Below are 21977 nucleotides of genomic sequence, written 5' to 3'. Positions count from 1 at the left end.
TCCTGCAAATGTAATTCCGTTCGTCGTAGGACTCTATAAACGTGTTCACAAATTGACCAAAAAGTATGGGAATCTTAACATGGAAGTATTTTGCTTTGCATAGTATAGGAGATGTCTAGCAGAATATCAACTCTACAACGAATACCTAACCCACAATTGACGGGTCCCACAGCAGCCACCAATTATTAGCGTCCATAATTCTGCAGCCATCTCTCTAACAAGAAGAGATTTGTTAGTGTGACCATCATACAAACTGATACATCACGTGTTGTTATATAAATAATAAAGTATGTATGTTAAAAAGTTAATAACTTAAAAAAGAAGAGAAGGAAAGCAGTCCATCTGACCCCACCAAAGTGCCGAGGGGATCTGACACGTACAAATGAATAATGACAACGAATGATCCGGTATAACACATAAGGACAACATTAAAGGTTTCGCTGTCTTCATCCCCACTCGTTCAAATCGCCGTGTGGTGAAGGTGCGAGCAGTAAATTCCAATCCATGGAACTTTCCGCCCTCCCCGCAATAGTTTCGATCATGTTTTAATGGCTTCGATCACGCTTCACGTTTCCCCGACGATATAAAAGTCTTCTGAGTTCACGAACTAGTCAAACATTCCGCGTTTCCCTCTGCGCTTTTGGGTTCTTCCTTTTGGATCCGAAAAGCTTTGTGAAAGCCATCGAATTTTCCGCCCGCAGTTCCGGTTTCGGGTATTTCAGATACCCTTTTTCTTCAATCCCATTTGGTTCATGTTCATGGTTAGAGGCTCACATCTCCTCAACTCACTATGTAAATTTTCCATCCTTTCTTGCTTTTCTTGCCAAAATTAAATTTCCAGCACTTTTCTGATTGTATTTCCAAATGGGTTTTCTGTGAGTAAATTTTTGTGCCATTTGATGTATGTTTATCTTGCAAAGACTGAATCTTTCAACTTGTTTATCACCACCAATGCAAAAATATTCATTTTTTCTTGGACTAATCACTACGGAAATTGTATGGTATTGGATTAGTTTTGTGAAATTTTGTATTTTGGAAGGACCCGAATTAAAATTGGTTGCAGACAACGGCTCTTTTCACGGTTACTGATTATGATCTTGTAATGCAGTTAGACCCAAAATGGCAAATTCTAACTATGGGGAGGAATTCTTGAAGGATTTCAGAATTCCCAAGTATGTACTAGTGCCTGAATCAAAGAGTGAAAATGTTGCTGATGTACCGCAATGTCCGGTTTTAGTGTTTATCAACTCCAAAAGTGGTGGCCAGCTTGGTGGGGATCTTCTTGTATCATACCGTTCCCTTCTAAATGAAAGTCAGGTAGTTTCTATAGGGTTGAATGTTGTCAGATTTCTTTTTTTGAATATTTGGTGGAATATAGCATTTGGATTTTAGTTCGAAGTTTTTTATGAACCTGACCTTGAACTAGCTAATTTTTAGGTTTATGATTTGGGGCAAGAGGCTCCGGATAAGGTTCTTTGCCGAATCTATGCCAATCTTGAAAAACTCAAGCGCAATGGGGATAAATTCGCTACAAAAATTCAAGAGAAATTGAGAATCATTGTGAGTGTCAACATAAATGGTTTGATTTTTCTATTTTTCATGACCTTGTGTGATGTTACCTTTTCATGTTTCTGACATGAATTGCCCCTCTAGGTTGCAGGTGGCGATGGAACAGCTGGTTGGCTTCTTGGAGTTGTTTCTGATCTCAAGTTATCTCATTCGCCACCAATAGCGACAGTACCACTAGGAACAGGAAACAATCTTCCTTTTGCATTTGGATGGGTAAGGAATTTCCTATGTCGATGGATATATGGTCTTGGATTGCATGTATCATATTGGATGTGTGCATATATCGGTAGTTATTTTTTCATTGATATGCATATTCAGGAGAAAACTTCTCCATTTCTTAATTCAAGCCACTATATGCACCAGAAATTCTAACTAGTTCTGCCATGTAAAGTTGATTCAAGATTAATTGTTTTAAGTAGTTTGTGATTATTATGGTTTAAGTAAGTAGTGCAGCCATTGACTGCTAGATATCGTGCATGCATGACATGATGTTTGCTAATTCACAGGGGAAGAAGAATCCTGGGACAGATCCTCAATCTGTGAAGCAGTTTTTGGACCAAGTAAAGAGAGCCAAGGAAATGAAAATAGACAGGTTAGACAGTCATTATTATTTCTTTTTACATCTTAAACTTTGTAATTCAAGTTCTGTGTATACACAGCCCTGTTTCTAGATGTCTCAGACGATCAGATATCATTTGAAATCATCTCTTTGTTGTTCGTATATCTTAGATTTCCCTTTTTCCAGATGGAGTGATGAAGTATTTTGACTAATTTATTCACTCTTTTTCTCGTTTAGGTCATTAGTGCATTTTCTTTGTAGTTTTAACCAGTTGCCTCTCATTTTTTTTCTATAATTGGAAGTTCTAATTTTATTTTTCCCTGTTTATTCTGATATAGCTGGCACATTCTCATGAGGATGAGGAAGCCAAAAGAAGGTCCGTGTGATCCCATTGCGCCTCTTGACCTACCTCATTCGTTGCATGCATTTGGCCGTGTCTCTGATTCAAATGAGCTGAACATGGTAATTACATATTCTCAATATAGTCGAGTTATCGGGCTCATTGGACAAAAGAACCAGTCTCAGGGAGTAGCAGAAAGATAAAATCAGCTATTTTGCTAAGTCAAGCTATTTTTTCAGGAGCTGAGCCAATTTGCTGTGGCTAATTTTTTTCTTTGCAAATTAAGTGTCATGTCAGATTGTTACTTTAAATGCTTGCATTACTTTTGTTAAGCTCAAAGATCTTCTCTTTCTTGTTAGATACGAACTTTTGGTGCTGTTTTATAAGCAAGAACTTTTGGTGTTTCGCAGGAAGGCCGCCATACCTTTCGTGGGGGATTTTGGAACTACTTCAGTATGGGTAAGAGTTCTTCCCTTGGAGTCCTGTAAAGTATTTTGAGCATTAATTTGCAAAGCTATCTTAATCTTTCTAGAAAATATCTCCTTTTGTGAGTTTAAGTCCTACCGTTGTGCATTCAAAATAAGCCGATTAATTGTTGATCGATATCTTCTTTCACTCAACCGTGTTTTGTGTAATGAACTCTACGTGTTTGTGCTTGTGTTTAGGAATGGATGCTCAAGTATCATATGCATTTCATACTGAGCGAAAGCAGCATCCCGAAAAGTTCAAAAATCAGTTAACTAATCAGGTATTTAGTTTCTTCAAAACCCATTTTTGTTCATGAGCATAATGTAGTAAACTAATGAAAATGATTTGATCTTGTAACAAACTTATAATAATTTATTAAAAATTATAATACATACATTTGTCTATGCATCATATACAGTAAAAATTTCTTGCGTGGAACTCTGTAAAAAATAAAATACTGCTTGGATAGTGCTGTTAAATTCTGATGTATGGAGTGAAACTCTACTTATTCCTCTGTCTTTTCTTTGATCCTAAATACAGACTACTTATGCAAAGATTACCCATTCACAAGGCTGGTTTTCTTCTCCTTGTTCTCAATCTGCTTCACGGTGAGCATCTACAGATTCCCTGTCCCACAAGGTTTAAGTTTATTTGAATTTGAAGTATCTAAAACCTTGTTTAGTGAATGTGAAGTTTATTGTCTATCTCTCTTGAAATAGGGACATAGCGCAATTTGCAAAGGTGAAGGTCATGAAAAACCATGGCCAATGGGAAGATCTACAAATTCCTCCAAGGTACATTTTTGTCAATATTATAACGGAAATGAGCTTTGCTTGCTCAATGCAAATTTCTTTGCATTGTTTGTCCTATGTTTCCCCCCGTTTTCTTGGGTTTTCATAGGCCGTGAGCTGCCCTAAAATGATGAGTTGACTATCTAGTGACGGTTTCCCCCAGTAATCATTTTTGTGCTAGAAAACACTATCCATATCGAGCCTCCCCATCATGTGCAGATTTCACTTGTGTCACAATGTTAGACATAATTCCCATGAGTCTGTGGTGTTCTGATATGCAACTATTTAGGTTGCCAATCTGCTCTGATTTTCTGCCAACATGGAATCCAGATTTCAGAAATCTTAACTTTGTTGCAATCTTCTTTTCCGTACACACTAGTTCAACTCCGGTGGTTCTGCAGAGATAACTAAACTTATTTAGAGTTTTCTTTTTCTGATCTAGTTGATTTATTCCTTGTTTAGTTTCAAAAGGTAAACATTGCACGAGGATAATATTGATTTAGTATATTTTTTCTTCTCTTCAGTACTTGATGTTGTTTCCGTTTGATTTCTTTCGCAAATAATATCCAATTATGCTTTTGCTTTGCTAACCTCTCTGTTTCATTGAACAGTATCAAGTCAATCGTGATCCTCAATTTGCCTAGCTTTTCTGGTGGTTTTAATCCTTGGGGAGTCCCGATTAGGAAGAGGCGTAATGTAGGTTCACAACACTCCCGCTTTTCTCCTATTATTTTTCTTTATTTTGTTTTTTCACAGAAATAGTTGAAATGATCTTTGTATTGGTTTTTCTCAAATCTAACAACATATGTTGGTGGATTATGACTTTACAGGGAGGTTTTACTCCAGCATATGTAGACGATGGTCTCATTGAAGTTGTTGGCTTTCGAGATGCATGGCATGGGCTTGTTTTGCTTGCCAAGGGACATGGGACTCGTCTTGCCCAGGTATTTGATCAAGAAGTTGAATTTATGTTCATAAATAACTTGTACTATCCTGCATTTGGTATTTATACTGTCTATTATTTCTTATCGATGATAGGCCCACCGTATTCGCTTTGAGTTTCAAAAGGGTGCAATTGATCATACGTACATGAGGATCGATGGGGAACCCTGGAAGCAACCCCTCCCAGTTGACGATGAAACTGTCATGGTTGAAATCTCTCACCTTCGCCAGGTGAACATTCTTGCTCGACATGGCTGCAGGTCTAAAAGCGTTTATAATCCCGAGTCACCTAGCAGCCAGGGAAATGAGGAAGAGGATTGGGATGATGAAGAAACTCATGAATCAGCATTGTATAGGAAGTTTGGTGCAGCAGACACATTTAAGCTCCCCGAAGAGATTGATATTTCGCATCTCAGTTAACTTCTTATTAAGTTGTTCCTTTCTCAGTCCCGTCCAAATTCCCTTTGGAATTTCATTAACATCTTAGCTTAGTAACATTTCTAGCAGGAATTGTGACAAATTGCTTTCTAGGGTTCTTACTTAGTAACCCCATTGTTATCAACCTGTACATGATTGATTTGTGGACGAATGCAAATAATTCTTTATACTCAGAAGCGTTGAAGTAAATCGAGAATTGGTTACTGCACTGACGCCGTATTTGAGAGGAGGTTATCATCCTCAGAAAGACAGAGAGAAACAATGAAAATTAGCTTTACTAAGGGGAACTCGACCCAAATATTCCAAATCGAGAATTGTAGTTACAAACTATAATACACTTTTTTTGGTAAAACGAAAGAACTGATGAGAAACAAATATTTAAGACATGTCGGTACATAGGCTGTTGCTGGATCACCACTGCAAGCAACATACTAAAACTGCAAGCGTACAAGCTGATGAAAGGTATGTGCCTAAGCGTAAAAACTCCCAACTCTACCTCAAAAACCTTAAAAGATTTGGGGATCTTCAGCTTCGCAGAGAGTGATCAGCTTTGAAGGACCACTCCGATTACTGGCAAACATAATCCCCCAAACATTTCGTAACTGTTTCACTGGCCTTCTGTGTTTCCACCCTTTCTTCTCTTTTCTTCTTCTCCCTGAAAGCCAAATTCAACGCATTCAAATATGATGTAAAGCAGTAAGCACAAAAGCTTCTCCATCCTTGAACCATACAGTACTTCCGGTTATAAAACAAGAAACCCAAAATCCATAAATTATACCCATGCTATAGAAAAGCGAACTAAAGCCATGAATTTTAGGTTAACGTATAGGGGATCAACCGGTTTGATGTTAAAGCTTCAACTTGTGAATGTCATCTGAACTCACATCAGTTGATTTGAGGATTATCATCATGTCTATCTTAGCTATCACATGTAATGCTATGAATTCAATAACTCCCATGATCCTGAGGGATTTGTTACCTGGCCACATATTCCCTTAGCAGTTCTTTGGCCTGAACCAGCTTGGAAAGCAGATTGCGGTACACATCAAGGTCCCGGTCCACACTTCTTTTGTCAATGTTTAAGGCTGCACATAACTGTTGGATAGAAACCAAAGTGTAAATGATCCAACATTGCTACCATCATGGAAGGCCATTCAATAATTTAATCCAACAGTCAGTAACCCAAAAAAGTTCAAAATGCAGTAACCTAATCACTTGGCCGAATATCCATCATTATTCATAATGTTCATAGGCCTGGAAAGTCTTAACCTTTTCTAATACTGTTGGTTCAGTTGCTTTTGCCACCTCAAGAAGACGAAAAAGCCCAATAGCAAAGAAACGACTGTAGCTAAAACTTTCTTTGCCTGCTGCCCTTTCTGCAATGTCCTTCAGTGCTACCTCGACTTCTCCTTCTCTGGATGGAAACTCTACTAATGAACTGGAAGTTTGTGCCCGAGCCCACTCTTCCAACTTTTGTGCATCAGTTCTGTAGTGCTTAGCATGGAAACTTATCTAGTAAAGATCGAGACCTTTCTCAAACATATAAGAAAGAGATTGATCATATGCAAATTAGGATTCGTTTTTCTTTTTTCTAAAGCATCTAATGACCAGTAATTTTCCAGAGTCGCACATTATTTTATTAATCAACCTTCTGCCATAAACTAGGAAATTCTGGTGTAGAACTATGAAGTTTGCATGATTCCGATGACCGGAAAAGAAAATCTCTTCTTAACGGGATTTTCCTTAGTTATCACATAAAGGAATGAATTGCAATATCACAATCTCAATTAGCCACTTAAATTTTACTCAACTTTCATATTTTTTTAAACCTCATAATATGTGATCATCACAATTTACATACCATATTGCTGCATTTCGAAATGTTATGCAAGGCACAAAACAGAGAAAATGAATCCCTAAAGAAGATAAAACACAAGCGACAAACCTGTATTGCTCTGGGTCCTCATTTAAAGCTTTAATGTACGCTTGGAAGATTGCCTCTCGATCCTCATCGCTGGGGTATCCATCCATGAGTTGATCGTATACAGTGACAAAACCAAGAGCAAACACAGGATCATACCGGTATGTCCTCTTGTACTTCATCAAATGTTGCTGGACAATCAGCTCCTGTAGCACACTGTTGTAAACGCTAGGGATTGGTCGCTTATACGCCTTCAAAAAATTCAACTTTGTATCCGCCACAGTCGGAGCATCTGCAAATCAAGCAAGCAATAATGACCAAAAATGTTAAGCACAAAACTTAGACTAACATACACTCTGATACAACAAGGGCCCATTATTCTTATTTCACATGATTACACAAAATTATTAATAAAAATCCTCCCTTTCCATATCTGCAAGTCAAAATTCCTACTTTTAACAAAAAAGATCATAATTTGCAGACATGGGTTTAGCCATGCTCCACTCTCGGCACCCAAATTCGAACACCTGCTCATAAACACCTGCTCATTGTCTAGATGAATTTAGTGTAATTATTTTGTCGTTTGCCAAAAAAAAAAAAAAAAAAAAACCAAACTTCAGAAATGAAGTAAGTGCATTACATGTAATTAGATCAAACTTAATTATACTTTAGACATTGTTAAATGCACAATATTTAAATAATAAAAAAAAGAAGCTTTGGCACAAAACATATTAAATGAAGCTCCAGTCAAGTTCCTGAGAAAATGTAGCAAATTTAAACGATTAAATGACATAAAACAAGCTACCAAGAAAAACCCACCTGACGACCCTGCCATGCAATGAACCACCATGCGAGAGCTCGAACTCGAAGCTCGAATTCCAACGTAATGGCTGGAAATGCTCGTACGGAATCGAATGCCTTCGGCGTTGGAGCCCAAATTCCGAGCGGACGAGACGACCGATTTTCTATCAGAGCATTGACTGAGCGCCGAGAAAGACAGAGAAGCAACGGCCGCCATTGGAGGAAGAGAGAGAGAGAGAGAGAGAGAGAATCTAAAGCTGGAAATTTTCCGGGAAAATTATGAGCATAGTGGAGAGGGAGAGAAAATTTCGTGGGTTTTCGGATTGTAATTTATAAATCAAGTGTGAGAGAGATAGAGGTCCACGAAAGCAAGGGCTTATCCAAGTGTTTGAAAGGATTTGAGAGCCAGTAAGTTTGTGCCAAGTGGTGTTTGGCGTACGTATCTAAGGACAGAAATAGTAATGGGCCGGGTTGGATTTTATGGGTCGAACTATGGTTTGATTCTTGTAGTTTATTTAAGCCAAGTTTCACTTTTTTAATTGGTGCGATTTTAGGTTTATGCTTACTCTTTAAGAGATGTGTGTTGTACTACCACGTTTAAAAGAAAAAACTAATTTACCTTTACATGTCATAGTAGTAACCAACAAAACCACAATTACAGTATTGTACCTAAACAACAAAAATTAATAAACTATAGAAATTGAAATTGCGAGAATTGAAACTACTAGAACCGAAGTGAAATTTTGTTCAAACTATAGGGATTAGAACCATTCTTAGTATTTAGTGGACAATGTGGTAGCATCTCCTTCTTTTTTATCGTTTGGGGAAGAAAGATTTGACTTTGAGATATCTTCCAATGCTAATTAAAACTTAGTTGGTGGGAGATTGATAATAAAATAAGGAGAACTTTAACAAAAAGCTTCCGGTATTGTTCACTTTAACGAAAAACCATATTTTTACACTTAAAAGTCAATTCTGGTACTATTTATTTTACCCTTTATTTTGTCCTTATCGTTAAAACTCAAAGTTTTCAAGTCATTTTCATTAATTTTCCTTAAAATAAGTAGCTTGATTAGTTCCTGCCTGTTGTACTTTATGCGCAAGCAAAAGTAAATTGAAACAAAGTATCAAATATCAACGTTGAAGGCGAAAGCAAAGAAACAAACAATCTCAAATAAATATTACAAAAGAGTGTTTAACTCTCACAATCCAAATCTCACAAACTACAAACTTTAAACCACACAAGTAGAGAACCCAAAACAAATAGAGAAGTCTCTTCCAAATTGTTCTCTGACTCTCAAACTCACAAATTGACTCTTACCAAATTGGCAAATAAATGAGCCATGAATTTTCCACACATTCATGACTCAAAACAATGAACTCCACCAAAAACCAATTAGATAAAACTCTCTACACTCATGGAGAGGCACACACTAGTAATCTTAAGGTCCTATTTATGGAGTATAGAACTTAGGTTACAATAAGAATCCAAATCTTAATTGGAAGTAAATACAAAACCCAACCAAATAGGTATTAATAAATTCTCTTCACCAAAAAAAAAGAATCCAACCAAAAAGTGAAAAACTCAGCCCAAATGGGACTTCAAAATGAACCAGGAAACACAAGCAACGAAACCTTGAACTTTCTGCCCATACGACCGATCGGTTGCCACTGCTGAACGTCGCAAATGTCTGAAACCTTCGATGCTGCTTCTTTCAATTGATCGTCTGGTCGATCACTGCTTTCAGGTTAGTATCCAACACTCTAGTTTTGAATCGTAAATCACAACACTACCTAAGCATGTTTGAAAACATTTTTTTTTGCTAAAACATTCAGCTCAAAAGCTCTTTTACCAAAAATGTATTATTATTATTATTTTAAATTTGAGTGCTTGTTGAAAAACACTTGAAAATGCTTCTTAAGGAAAATGTTTTTAGAATTTAGAGAGACATTAAATTTTTTTTTTTCATATGCCGTTAAAAGCGTTATTGATTATCTAAAAGTGCTTTTAGCCCTCCAAAATACGTTCTAAGTATAAAGCTTCTCCTAAAATAATCATCACATCTTTAAACCTTAAGTTTTTATTTTTTATTTTTTATCTTTTGGATAAAAAAGAGTTGGTATCCAAATTTTGAGTCTCCTAATATTCAAATGTGTTTGGACTCAACTTTACACCATCGGCCCGAGTAATCGAGGCTGTTGAGTGAGCATGGTTCTTGACTGTCAGATAAGAAAGTTAAGATAATTTTGTTATTGTTAAGAGATAATATTATGGTTTTTTAATCATAATAATTATCTTTTAATAAATTATCTTGATTTTCTTGTACAAAATAGATGGGATACAAATCATAGCCCCAACTTAGAAGCAAGCAAAACAGTCCAATTTAATTTGGATTTGTTAGCAATGTACCGTGTGAATTAGAGCAGCTCAGCCTAGGACTCTTATCACGTGGCATAGCCTAGGATTTGATGGTCTTGGATAATGATGAGATAAGAAGCCTAGGTAGGCTAGGCCTTTTTACATGGTGATGGATGTTGTCGGATGAGTTAAAGGCCATTAATGGAGTTTTGATGATGAGATAAGAAACCTAGGTGGGCTAGGCTTTTGATATGATGTGATAAGCCTAGATAGGTTTTTATTTTGTTTGAAAAGTCACGAATGGGAAGGATAGATATGGATCAGTCTTTCTTCCTAGAGTTTGAGTTGCAGTCCGTGCCAAGCAAATAACAACCCTATAACTACAAGACTTTGTGCATCGAAAATAGCCTCTTTCAAATCAACACACAAATTGCCTTGCGCAAAGTTTCTTAACAAACTTGAGATTTTTCCCTTCCCTTTCTTCCCGCCAACACATTTTCAGTTTGGATAAACAGTATTGTGAAGACAATTGGCGACATCTTCAGTTTGGATAAACAACACTGGAGCCGTAGAATCAGCCAGAGCACTTTCAGTTTGGATAAACAACACTGCTTTGAGACCGACTGGTTATTATCCAAGTCTCGGTCGACAAGGATATTCGAGTCCTTGTTGGAAGATGTCATCTCATCACCCTTCTCGGCGAAGTGAGGTGTTACCAGGTTACTACATTCGGCACACTGAAAGCCAAATTTGATATTGAACTTTGCAGAACTAGCAGCCTTGTCTTTAGACTCTAAAACCCAAAGGCCGAGACCTGTTCCTTCCTTGACCGCAGTCGCAAGATCAAGAAGTCAGCAGCGCCCCCAATGCCACATCAACGTATTGTATTCCTCGGCCGAGCTTGGCCGAAGAGTTGGCATGCCCCGCACATAACTGAAGGACGTAGTTAATTAACTTATTAGTTACTCGATCTGAACACTACGTAGGCTTGATAGTTTTTAAGATCAACAAAACGAGAAACAATTAACTAAGGGGTGGAGTGGTAGCGAATCTAGTGATTTAGCTTCTAAAGTAGTGAGCAAAATCCAATACTTAAAATGAAAATTAAAGAAAGTGTGTTAGGTGTCAATCTTATCCAGTTGCAGAGCCAAACGTGTATATGCTAATCTTCCACTCATGTGATAATATGCCCTTCTTTGCTTTAATGTCGATGCAGGCAACGTGCACCCTATTGTTTTTTAATTTCAGTCCACAACCATTTCCTCAGTTAAACACCATAGGATCATGTATTGTATATGAGAAGAGAATCACACCTTGGGAATCCATCAAAATAAACAAGCAACGTGAGAGAAAAAAATTGTTTAATTAGTGTGATCGTCATACGAAGTGGTACACCACGTGTCTTTATATAAATTGTGAGTTATGTGTGTTAAAAGATTAATAACTTAAAAATTAAAAATTTTCACTACTTGCATAAAAACAGGTGATTTCCGTCACAACTAAAAATTTCTCGCTATAAATTTGAAGCGAATATGGAAATATAATGCCAAGTGAAGCACCACAGTGTTGCACCATGGTCCTTAATGTAATAAAATATTTGATACACTATTATGGTTTACTGTGAGAATAAACAACCGTGAATCTAAAAGTATGGTAGCGATAAACAAAGATGGGAATAATATTGTCAATATGAAAGTTTCATTAAATTAGTATTGTTAAAAATAAAAAAAAATAAAAAATAAACGTTTTCTTTATAAGCATGCATAGAGCTGCTTATACTTTCTGTTGTTTTAGATCCATAATATTGAAAGAAAAAAAAGCATTTGTTTCATCTACAAAACACATTTAAGACCTCAACTTTTTTTTAAAAGCTACTTTTAAAAATTATTTAGCACCCCGAGCTAGCCTTGTCATGTGAATTATTTTCCACTTGGTTAGCTAGATATAGCAAATCATATCTTATTATTAATCAGAATTACACCTAAAATAAATTACTCCACTAATTTTGGCAGCTATTTTATATGCTAGACGTTTTCTCTGCCTATATATGAAACTTGGTTCCCCAAGTTCTAAGCCACCCCAACTACTAAAACATTACTTTCATTTGAAATGATTCAAATATCACAAGTAATGCAAGGAAGAGGAAGCACTAATGGTGACCAAGTTTCTAAAGGCAAGGCATGTCGCAAAGAATCGACCACAGAATTATCTGGTGCTGTAAACAACAAGAATAGTACCAGCAGCTGTGATCGTCAGTGCAGGCGTAAACAGCAGGCTGAGGAATCGCTCCGAACTGTAATGTACTTGAGTTGTTGGGGTCCAAATACATGAAAGATGAGTTTTAATTACCTACTAAAATATATCTGGAAATTCAACTCCCAGTTAACCTGTTAATTAGTGTTTAATTAGATGGTCCATACAGATGCACTGATGTGGTCATCTTACTAGTCCTTTTGTTTTCTACCGTTAATAATATGTACAGATAATTTTGTAGAATTAATTGTATGCATCAAGATCGATCTTGATCTTCCCTCTTTCCCCGTGCAATGTAAAAATATTATGCGTTTTTTATATAAGATGTTGTTGACACTTCAAAAATGTCATCATGCAGTTCTCTATGTATAAATTTTACCTTGTGCTTTTAGAAAAGTGGAGTGCAGATCTTTATAGAGTCCCAAAACATCTCTTTTATATCTTAACGAAAGAGAGAATTTTAAAAGATGATGAAACGGGATGAAACAGATGAGAACGGTTTTTAATTTAGTTCCTTTATTTCATTACCCCTCCCATGAAGTTTGTATTTGTTAAGAACAAAATTGCAGAGCAGCACAAGGCAAGTATTTATGTAATTAGTTATTTTACCTTGCAAAAATTACGTCCCATATGTGGGCTTGAATCCAAAACTCTCTCTTTTGAAGGAAGTAAGCTGCCCTGCCTAGATCTAGTATAATGAGGAGATAGTGCATTACATGCACAGTATACATCTATATAGTTAATTGTAGTAACCTAATGCGATCCGTCTCTCTTCCACTTCAATCTTCTTCTTCACGGCATCATAGATCGTACGAAACCATATTTCAGAAGACTTGTGATGATGATCACATTCTGGTTAAAATTTTTTTTCTTGAGAAGCAGGCATGATTCATGTTGCCTAGCTTCTTATTTAATCATTGCTAATTTAATCAGTCGATCTATACATCATCTAATTTTTACAAAATTAATTTTTTTTCATTTATTCCAAGAATGTGGCTTTTCGGATCTTGTTAAACGGGATTTGGTTAAAATTTGTGCTTCTTTATTGGAGTAATGGCTACTAGCTTTTAGGGTTAAAAAAATATTGATGAAAAATGAGCTTAAGTTTGTAAATAATGTGATAACCAAGTGACAATTCATTTTCATCCTAAATTATGTAAGGGTTGATGTTGATTGATTCTAACAACAAATGAGTTAAGCCATCGCAGCAACTTGAGTAGAGCCACGTTTAGGATTATTGAAACCGTAATTTGAAAATTAGCACTGGAAAAAATAATAATAGGTCAGTGACCAAAATTTGCACTCCAAAATTCCACATAAATACCCATACTAAAAAACGGATCAAGTTGGTACGCATATGACACAAATTCAATAGGGCGAAAACAAATCCAGTACAATACGCAGTAGCACGAAATGAATCATATGTATCCGGCACACCTTGCTGAAAGATGTAGATAAGACCATAACCAAAGGAAGCAGTAAAAGATGTAGCAGGGATGAAAGGGTGCATGGACGATGGCATGATAACCTGTACAATTTTTAACAAATAAGCTGAGATCATAATATCCCTCTTCCATTACTTGCTTGATCAACTATTGTAAAACAAGCTGCAAAATCCTCACGTTTTTTCACAGAAAACCACTGCATAACTTGTCACGTTATATATAATAACTGCACAAAGAACAAAGCCAGCTAGCTTCCGGAATTCAACATATCTCACAACAACTTTTTCTTTCGTCGCTTTTGAATCTATCTGGTTTTAGCCTCAATTCTCTCCCCTATATATTCATTCACTAAAATTAGTGGTACCGTGGAAATAGCCGAGTGAAAGTTTGAATATATAAAGATGCAAACAAGAGGACTTAGAGGAGGGTGGATCGAAGCGGTTAGCGTTCTTTAACTTTTAATTATACATCTTAAAAAAGAAACAATAATGTTTGAACCTCTTGCACTTCTATGGTCAAAGGGCGGGGCAACTAAGTTTTATAGCATTATTTAACTTATAATTATAAGCTATATAACTGGTTTTGCATCTAAGCTGAGGTCAATTAGAGAATGAAAATGATTTGTGCACACTTACTTTTTCAGCACTAGTTGTCTTTAGTCATTAGATTGAACAAATGAAATGAGAATTATAAGGTACACAATTAAAAGGCGCTGAGTGAGCAGAATGTGAAAAAGGGTGTAAAAAATACTCACCATAAAAAAATTCTCAACTAAGTTAACCGTAGAGATATATAAAGGATCCCAGATAAATTAACTGACATATAGCTTAACATGCTCAGTTCTCCAATTAAAAAAAGTTTTATGTAGCACATGTTGAGAAATTTCTTTTGAACACAGGGTGGGTATAGCTCACAAACTTTGTTAAAAATGCGATTGTTGAGTTTTTCAAAAGATTTCTGGAAAATAGTCCTACTACTTACTAAATCTCGTAAGTGATTTTTGTTGAATTTTTAACCTGAAAAAATAAAAGAATCAACAGAAATATTAGTAGTTCCACAATAGATTCCGATAGTTGGAATAAATTATTTGGCGATCTAAAACATCTTTGGAATGTTCTGCATGAAGTTTAAGACTTAAAGTGTAAAAAATTCCACAAAAATATGGCCATAATTGTCCGATGTGATGATTGATGGGTATAAATTCGTCAAAAATGTGATTGTCAAGTAGCAATTTGTTGAATGATATACCACATCAGCAATCCACATCAGCAATCCACATCAGCAAGGTTGTTATCCTGTCAGTTAGATAGTTAGTTGGGATTGTAGGAAGATATAAGGTGGTTATGGGTTTGTTAGAAACAGAAATGAGCATGTATAAATAGAAGGGCTCTCTCTAAGACTTGTATTCAATACATTTTGGAAATATACAAATCATCATTCATTCTCTCTTTCTCTCTTTCTCTCTCTGTGCTTCTTTACAACTTAAGATTGTTTTGTTCTTCTTCTTCGATTCATAGTGTAGTGTTAATATGGTATCAGAGCAAGATCTTGAAAACACTGTCACATGTATTGTAAAGAGTTCCCCATCACTCCTTCCTTGGTAGAGTACCACATTGGTTGCCTTGTCCTGTATGAAAAACACAGTATCATCACATATAAACCAGCAGTCATTATCATGACATAATTGCTTTACTGATAAAAGATTCACAGTAATATATGGAACATGTAAAACATTTTTTAGGAATAAACAATGGTCCGGAGTAAAAAGGTTAGTAGAAGCAATATGCTTCACATCCAAACCTTGACCATTTCCAATGATTATCTTGTCATCTCCATTGTATGCAGTAGCTTGGGTCAAATTATTGAGATTTGCAGTCATATGGTGAGTAGCTCCAGTATCGAGCACCCATGTATCAGCAGCAGAAAACCCATGCGGTTGAGACTCACTTGATGGTGGAGAGAAACTAGATGGACCTTGTGCAGATAATGCAGTGAGTGATGGAGGTGGTGGAGCCCCTTGATATGCATAATTGTTCCTGTGAAAGCACTCTAATGCAGTATGACCCTTCTTTCCACAAATCTGACACACCAAGATTGGATACTGATTGGCAGTAGTAGTACTTCTGAAATGACAATTAGGTGCAGTGTGACCTCTCCGTGAGCATATTTGACATTCAGGAGTGATTGATGATCTATAAGTAGTATTCCCATTCCAATTCTGCCAATTTGAACTACCCTTTGATCTACCATTAGATGACTGACCATTAAAACTTGACTGAGAATTTCTGCCTGGATCAGAAAATGTGCTATTCGACCCCTTATTCTTGTTGCCAAAGTAAGGTTTTGAAGCATTATTTCCATAAGAGTTCCTGTTAGAATTGAATGACCCTCTATTCTGAGAAGGAAAAATCCTCTGATTACTGCCAGTAAACCCATATCCTCCTTGATAGTCAGCAGCCCCTATGTTGGAACTTTCACCTCCTTGATAACCACTAGCCCCCATAGCAGAGCTTTCACCATGATAAGTACCATTTGCTTGATAGGAACCAGGATGTCCTTTACCATTATCCCCATTCATATACATTGCTGCCATTGAACCTGTAAGAGCTGAAACTCTGGAGTCGATGGTCAATTCAGCACTAAGAAGTTGGGCACGAAAATCTTTCAAAGAAATTGGTGTCTCCCTTGCCAAAATCACAGTTCTAATCATATCAAACTCCTGTGGTAATCCAGTTAAAACAGCAATAACCAGATCATTTTCAGAAACTCTTTCTCCAGCAGAAATTAACTGATCTCTTATAACCTTTAATTTCAACAAAAATTTATCAATCGAGTCCCTTCCTTTCTATGCAGTATGAAACTCAGTCTTTAACTGATTGATTCTCGACACTGACACAGATGCATAACGATCTTGTAAAGCACTCCATGCTTCCTGTGATGTTTTACAGCCAATAACATGCTTCATTGCATCATCAGATAAAGTGGCAATAAGCAAACTGAGTAAAGCCATATCCTGTTTAACCCAAGTCTTATAAGCAGTAGTGATCTCTTTTGTCACACCATTTTCAGTATGTATGACATATTTAGGTGGACATGGATTATCACCAGTAAAGAAATCCAGTAAGTCATACCCACGCAAAACAGACTGAAACTGAAAATTCCACTTAACAAAATTATCATCTTGCAACTTCACAGTGAGCATGCCCAAAAGATTTTCGATCTTCACATATTCTATGGTATTTGCAGACATAGAGACAATCAAGATTTCAAGAATTTCGTAACCAAGATTTCGTATATGATGAACAAAACAAGATCAATTCAAGCAACCCTCTTTGGCAATCGGCCTTTATCAGAGGAGATATATCAGATTACTACAAACTTCAATTCAAGCAATCCTCTTTGGCAATCGGCCTTGAACAGAGGAAATATATCAGACTACTAACTCCGGCAATCGGCCTTTAAGGAGAGAGTATACAAATCAGGAAGAAAATGGCAATCGGCCTATGTAAACATTCAATTGGCTATTGGCCTTGTAAAGCAATGAAAATAACAAACAGAAAACTCACTGAGACAAAACATCAAACACCTGGCGTGCACTGCTCTTCCTGACCCAAGAAACCTCCATATAGACGCATATAAACCTTGCCCAAGAGACCAACACTCTTCATAGATCAACAATCTTCCAGAGATACTACAGCGGAAACCAAACGATCACCCATGGCGATGATACCATATTAACACTACACTATGAATCGAAGAAGAAGAACAAAACAATCTTAAGTTGTAAAGAAGCAGCATTGACTTTAATGTCTGAAGCAAACTTGTCTCCATCTTTCTGGTATCATGCTTGTTCATATGCATCTTTTTTAATCAATAGAATGCCAAGCAAAGTGTTACAAATGAAGTCTCCATATCAACTGTTGTTTGATAAGGTTCCTGATATTCAAAGCTTAAAAATCTTTGGAACTGCAGTATATCCATTTCTTAGACCTTATAATGCCAATAAGCTGCAAGCAAGGTCTGCTCAGTGTGTTTTCCTTGGTTATGCTTTGGGATATAAGGGAGTTGTATGCTACAATGTTGAAACAAGGAAGATGATTTTATCAAGGCATGTAATTCATGATGAATCAGTCTTTCCATATAAGATCTTGCACAGTACTAAGGTCAGTGACAGTTCAAAGACTTCGAGTATAACTCAGAGGCCTATTGTAGTTCAGATTCCTTTTGATACTGGTCTAGAGGATTAGAATATTCATAGGCTAGATATTGCATATGCAGTAAACACTGTGTGTCAATTCATGGATAAACCAACTGAGGTTCATTTTGGGGCAGTTAAAAGGATATTACGGTTTTTGAAAGGCACTATGTATCATGGAATCACATTCTCAGCTCATACAGAAGTGGGGATTCATGCATTCAGTGATGCAGATTGGGCTGCGGATTTAAATACCAGAAGATCTGTTACTGGATATGTAGTCTATATTGGATGCAATCCAGTTTCTTGGCAATCGAAGAAACAGGATTCTGTGTCACGAAGTTCTACTGAAGCTGAATATAAGGCCTTGGCTCATACAGCTGCTGATATAGCATGGATCAGAAGTGTGCTTAAATATATGGCTGTCATTTTAAATTCTTCTCCTGTGATCTATTGTGACAAAAAATCGGCTATTGCTATAAGTGCAAATCCAGTGTTTCATCTCATATATCTTCTAATCTTGGTGAATCCAATAATGCTTCTGTTCATCCAATGGTCACTAGGCTGAAGAGTGGTACAATACCACAGAGGAGTTATAAGGGCTATTTAGCTACATTTCCTGAACTTCAATCACTCCAATTAGCTGAAGACACTTACTTTGGTGGAGGTTTTTTCTTTTTGGCTGTTAATAGTGATGCTGATGAACCATCAACTTTCAGAAAAGCTGCTACAATGCCACAGTGGCAGAGTGCAATGCAAGATGAGTATGACTCTCTTAGGGCTCAAGGCACTTGGGAATTAGTACCACCACCTAGTGATAGGACTATTATTGGCAGCAAATGGGTCTACAAAATAAAAAAGAATCCAGATGGCACAGTTTCAAGGTACAAAGCACGGTTGGTGGCACAAGGTTTTTCCCAAGAGCAAGGTGTTGATTATTCCGAAACCTTTAGTCTAGTTGTGAGACATACCACAGTTCGAATTGTCCTAGCAATGGCTGCTATTAACCATTGGGACTTACGACAGCTTGATATAAAAAATGCATTCCTGCATGGTGAATTGTAAGAAGATATATACATGAAACAACCACAGGGATTTGTGGATGTGACTAAGCCAACACATGTCTGCAAACTGATTAAATCTCTCTATGGGCTTAAACAGGCTCCAAGAGCTTGGAACTCTAAGTTTACAAGCTATCTACCTGCAATGGGATTTCAAGCTTCAACATCCGATTCAAGTTTATTTGTCAAACAGTGTGAAAACGACATGGTCATTCTACTTCTCTATGTAGATGACATTATTATTACTGGTTCTAATTCCAGTAAAGTTCAAAGGATAATCACAGAACTGTCTGAGGTATTTGAGCTTAAAGATATGGGTAGATTGACATATTTTCTTGGTTTGCAGATCACTTATAAATCCAATGGAGATATTGGGGTTAATCAGTCTAAGTATGTCAAAGATCTTCTTCACAAAGCCGGTATGGACTCCTGTAAACCAGCATCAACACCATGCAAACCTCATACTCCTTTGCTTCTTAATGAAGGAGATCCTTTATCAGATCCTACTTTATATCGCAGTATTGTTGGATCACTGCAATATCTAACCTTTACAAGGCCAGATATTGCATATGCAGTAAACACTGTGTGTCAATTCATGGCTAAACCAACTGAGGTTCATTTTGGGGCAGTTAAAAGGATATTACGGTTTTTGAAAGGCACTATGCATCATGGAATCACATTCTCAGCTCATACAGAAGTGGGGATTCATGCATTCAGTGATGCAGATTGGGCTGCGGATTTAAATACCAGAAGATCTGTTACTGGATATGTAGTCTATATTGGATGCAATCCAGTTTCTTGGCAATCGAAGAAACAGGATTCTGTGTCACGAAGTTCTACTGAAGCTGAATATAAGGCCTTGGCTCATACAGCTGCTGATATAGCATGGATCAGAAGTGTGCTCAAAGATATGGCTGTCATTTTAAATTCTTATCCTGTGATCTATTGTGACAACAAATCGGCTATTGCTATAAGTGAAAATCTAGTGTTTCACTCCAGGATTAAGCACTTAGACATCGATTACCACTTTGTACGGGAGAAAGTTCAACAGGGAGATCTCCAAGTTCACTACTTGTCCACTGAAGACCAAACTGCTGATATTTTGACAAAGGGGCTACACAGTCCATTATTTCTCAAGCATTCTTTCAATCTCAAACTAGGAAACCCAGTTGAGATTGAGGGGGGATGTTGAATGATATACCACATCAGCAATCCACATCAGCAAGGTTGTTATCCTGTCAGTTAGATAGTTAGTTGGGATTGTAGGAAGATATAAGGTGGTTATGGGTTTGTTAGAAACAGAAATGAGCATGTATAAATAGAAGGGCTCTCTCTAAGACTTGTATTCAATACATTTTGGAAATATACAAATCATCATTCATTCTCTCTTTCTCTCTTTCTCTCTCTCTGCTTCTTTACAACTTAAGATTGTTTTGTTCTTCTTCTTCGATTCATAGTGTAGTGTTAATACAATTAATGCTTTAATTAATTCATTTTATGCTAAATTATGTAAGGTTTGATGTTGATTTATTCTAAGAACAAATTAGTGAAGTTATCACCTGTAACTTGTGTGACAACCCGTCCCTAAAAATTATAGTTTTTATAATTTTTAAATTGTGAAATTACAAAAATGCCCTAGAAGTGAAGGTGTTGACTTTCATTCACCAACGCGTAGTGAAACATACTAAATATTCTTTTAGTGTATTCCTAAAGTATTCGACGATACGAATGCATAAACGCAAGGAAAAGTGAATTTGGAGTTACAATTAAAGTTTTATGGAGCTACGAACCGAATGTATTTTGAAGAAATAATTTATTCTAATTAAGAATATTATATTATTTTGTACTAAATGATTGGGCCACATGGGTGTGGCTGAGAAGGGGGAACCGGGAAGAAAAAGAATCAGAGGAGAAGGAGAGGGCTACTGCCCAATCAAAAAGAAGGGAGGGATGAGACTGACCAACCAAAGAGGAGAGAAAGGAAGGAAAGGAGGGAATGTGAGTAGGAGGGGAAGTCGGGTCTTCTTCTTGACCCGCGCGACCCGGCCAAGCTTCAAGGCCAAATTCGTTCATTTTTCGACTAATTTCTGGTGAATTGTCTTGAACCACTACCTGGAAACACCACCCTAGCCCTCCCTCTTCCATTTCCATCAAAATTTTGAAGGAATTTGGCTTAAGTTTGGTGGAAAAACTACCATGGGGTGCCGCGGGAAAAATTGCTCGAGATCCACCAAACCTAAAACTATTTCATTCAATTACCACTACCAAAACACTCCCCTAGAACCCAGGAACAAAGCCCAAGTAGTGGTGGAGGCGTTGGAGCAAGTTTGGAGGTCGAATCAAATCACACCCAATTCTAGGGTTTTGTACGGTTTTAGCGAAATTGGAGCTTTTCCCGGCCAAATTGACCTTGGCTGCAGGTATAAAGTTTGCTCTACTCTTTGAGATCTTCATTTTTGTAATTTTTGAGAATTTTTAGAAATAGTTGAATTTTCCGGCGAGCCGGGGCGGCCAACCACCATCCACGACGGCTGGTGCAACAACACATGGCCAAGGGGCTGCTGATGTTATTCTTAGGCTAATTAGATGCCTTGAGTTCAGTTTTGGTAGTTGTATGACGTAGGTTGATTGTTGGAATCTAAATTCTCTACGTTACGTTAATAGGTCATTATATGAATCAAGAATCCGACCGTTGGATCGTCACCAAACTTTAATATGTTATAGTACATAATATTTGAGAACCACAGGAACTTACGGATTGGGAATCCGACGTACGGATCTTCCCAAATTAGATTTGTAAGTTCATAAAATAAAATGTTGACCGCCACTTGATTT

At 36.9% G+C, this 21977-nt stretch overlaps 2 protein-coding genes and 1 long non-coding RNA gene across 5 annotated transcripts; 2 read left to right on the top strand and 1 right to left on the bottom strand.

The window, feature by feature from the left end:
• The first annotated feature begins 462 nt into the window (after positions 1–462).
• LOC126583386 (diacylglycerol kinase 5-like) lies at positions 463–5274 on the top strand. 3 transcript variants are annotated; one of them, XM_050247732.1, is made up of 13 exons: positions 463–761; positions 1109–1317; positions 1438–1560; positions 1654–1782; positions 2076–2161; positions 2467–2590; positions 2879–2927; positions 3134–3216; positions 3477–3544; positions 3656–3730; positions 4339–4423; positions 4549–4671; positions 4766–5274. In XM_050247732.1, exons 2-13 carry the CDS (start codon positions 1120–1122, stop codon positions 5087–5089), a joined length of 1467 nt encoding a protein of 488 aa, XP_050103689.1. In that variant the 5' UTR covers positions 463–761; positions 1109–1119; the 3' UTR covers positions 5090–5274. The 3 variants fall into 3 exon arrangements, with proteins under 3 accessions (XP_050103689.1, XP_050103688.1, XP_050103687.1); XM_050247731.1 differs by having other exon boundaries at positions 464–792; positions 4558–4671; XM_050247730.1 differs by having other exon boundaries at positions 464–792.
• A 90-nt stretch (positions 5275–5364) lies between these two features.
• LOC126583393 (protein THYLAKOID FORMATION1, chloroplastic-like) lies at positions 5365–8168 on the bottom strand. The gene is made up of 5 exons (XM_050247742.1): positions 7848–8168; positions 7053–7320; positions 6377–6593; positions 6087–6202; positions 5365–5762 (listed from the first exon to the last, which is right to left on the bottom strand). Exons 1-5 carry the CDS (start codon positions 8044–8046, stop codon positions 5675–5677), a joined length of 888 nt encoding a protein of 295 aa, XP_050103699.1. The 5' UTR covers positions 8047–8168; the 3' UTR covers positions 5365–5674.
• A 1172-nt stretch (positions 8169–9340) lies between these two features.
• LOC126583404 (uncharacterized) lies at positions 9341–12814 on the top strand. The gene is made up of 2 exons (XR_007609739.1): positions 9341–9577; positions 12317–12814. It is a non-coding gene; the product is annotated as an uncharacterized LOC126583404 (long non-coding RNA).
• Positions 12815–21977: the final 9163 nt, after the last annotated feature.

The sequence above is a fragment of the Malus sylvestris genome, chromosome 9 (assembly GCF_916048215.2).
Source record: "Malus sylvestris chromosome 9, drMalSylv7.2, whole genome shotgun sequence".
Taxonomy (NCBI): domain Eukaryota; kingdom Viridiplantae; phylum Streptophyta; class Magnoliopsida; order Rosales; family Rosaceae; genus Malus; species Malus sylvestris.
Note: the sequence above shows the minus strand (reverse complement) of the source record. Positions and strands in the feature narration are given on the sequence as shown.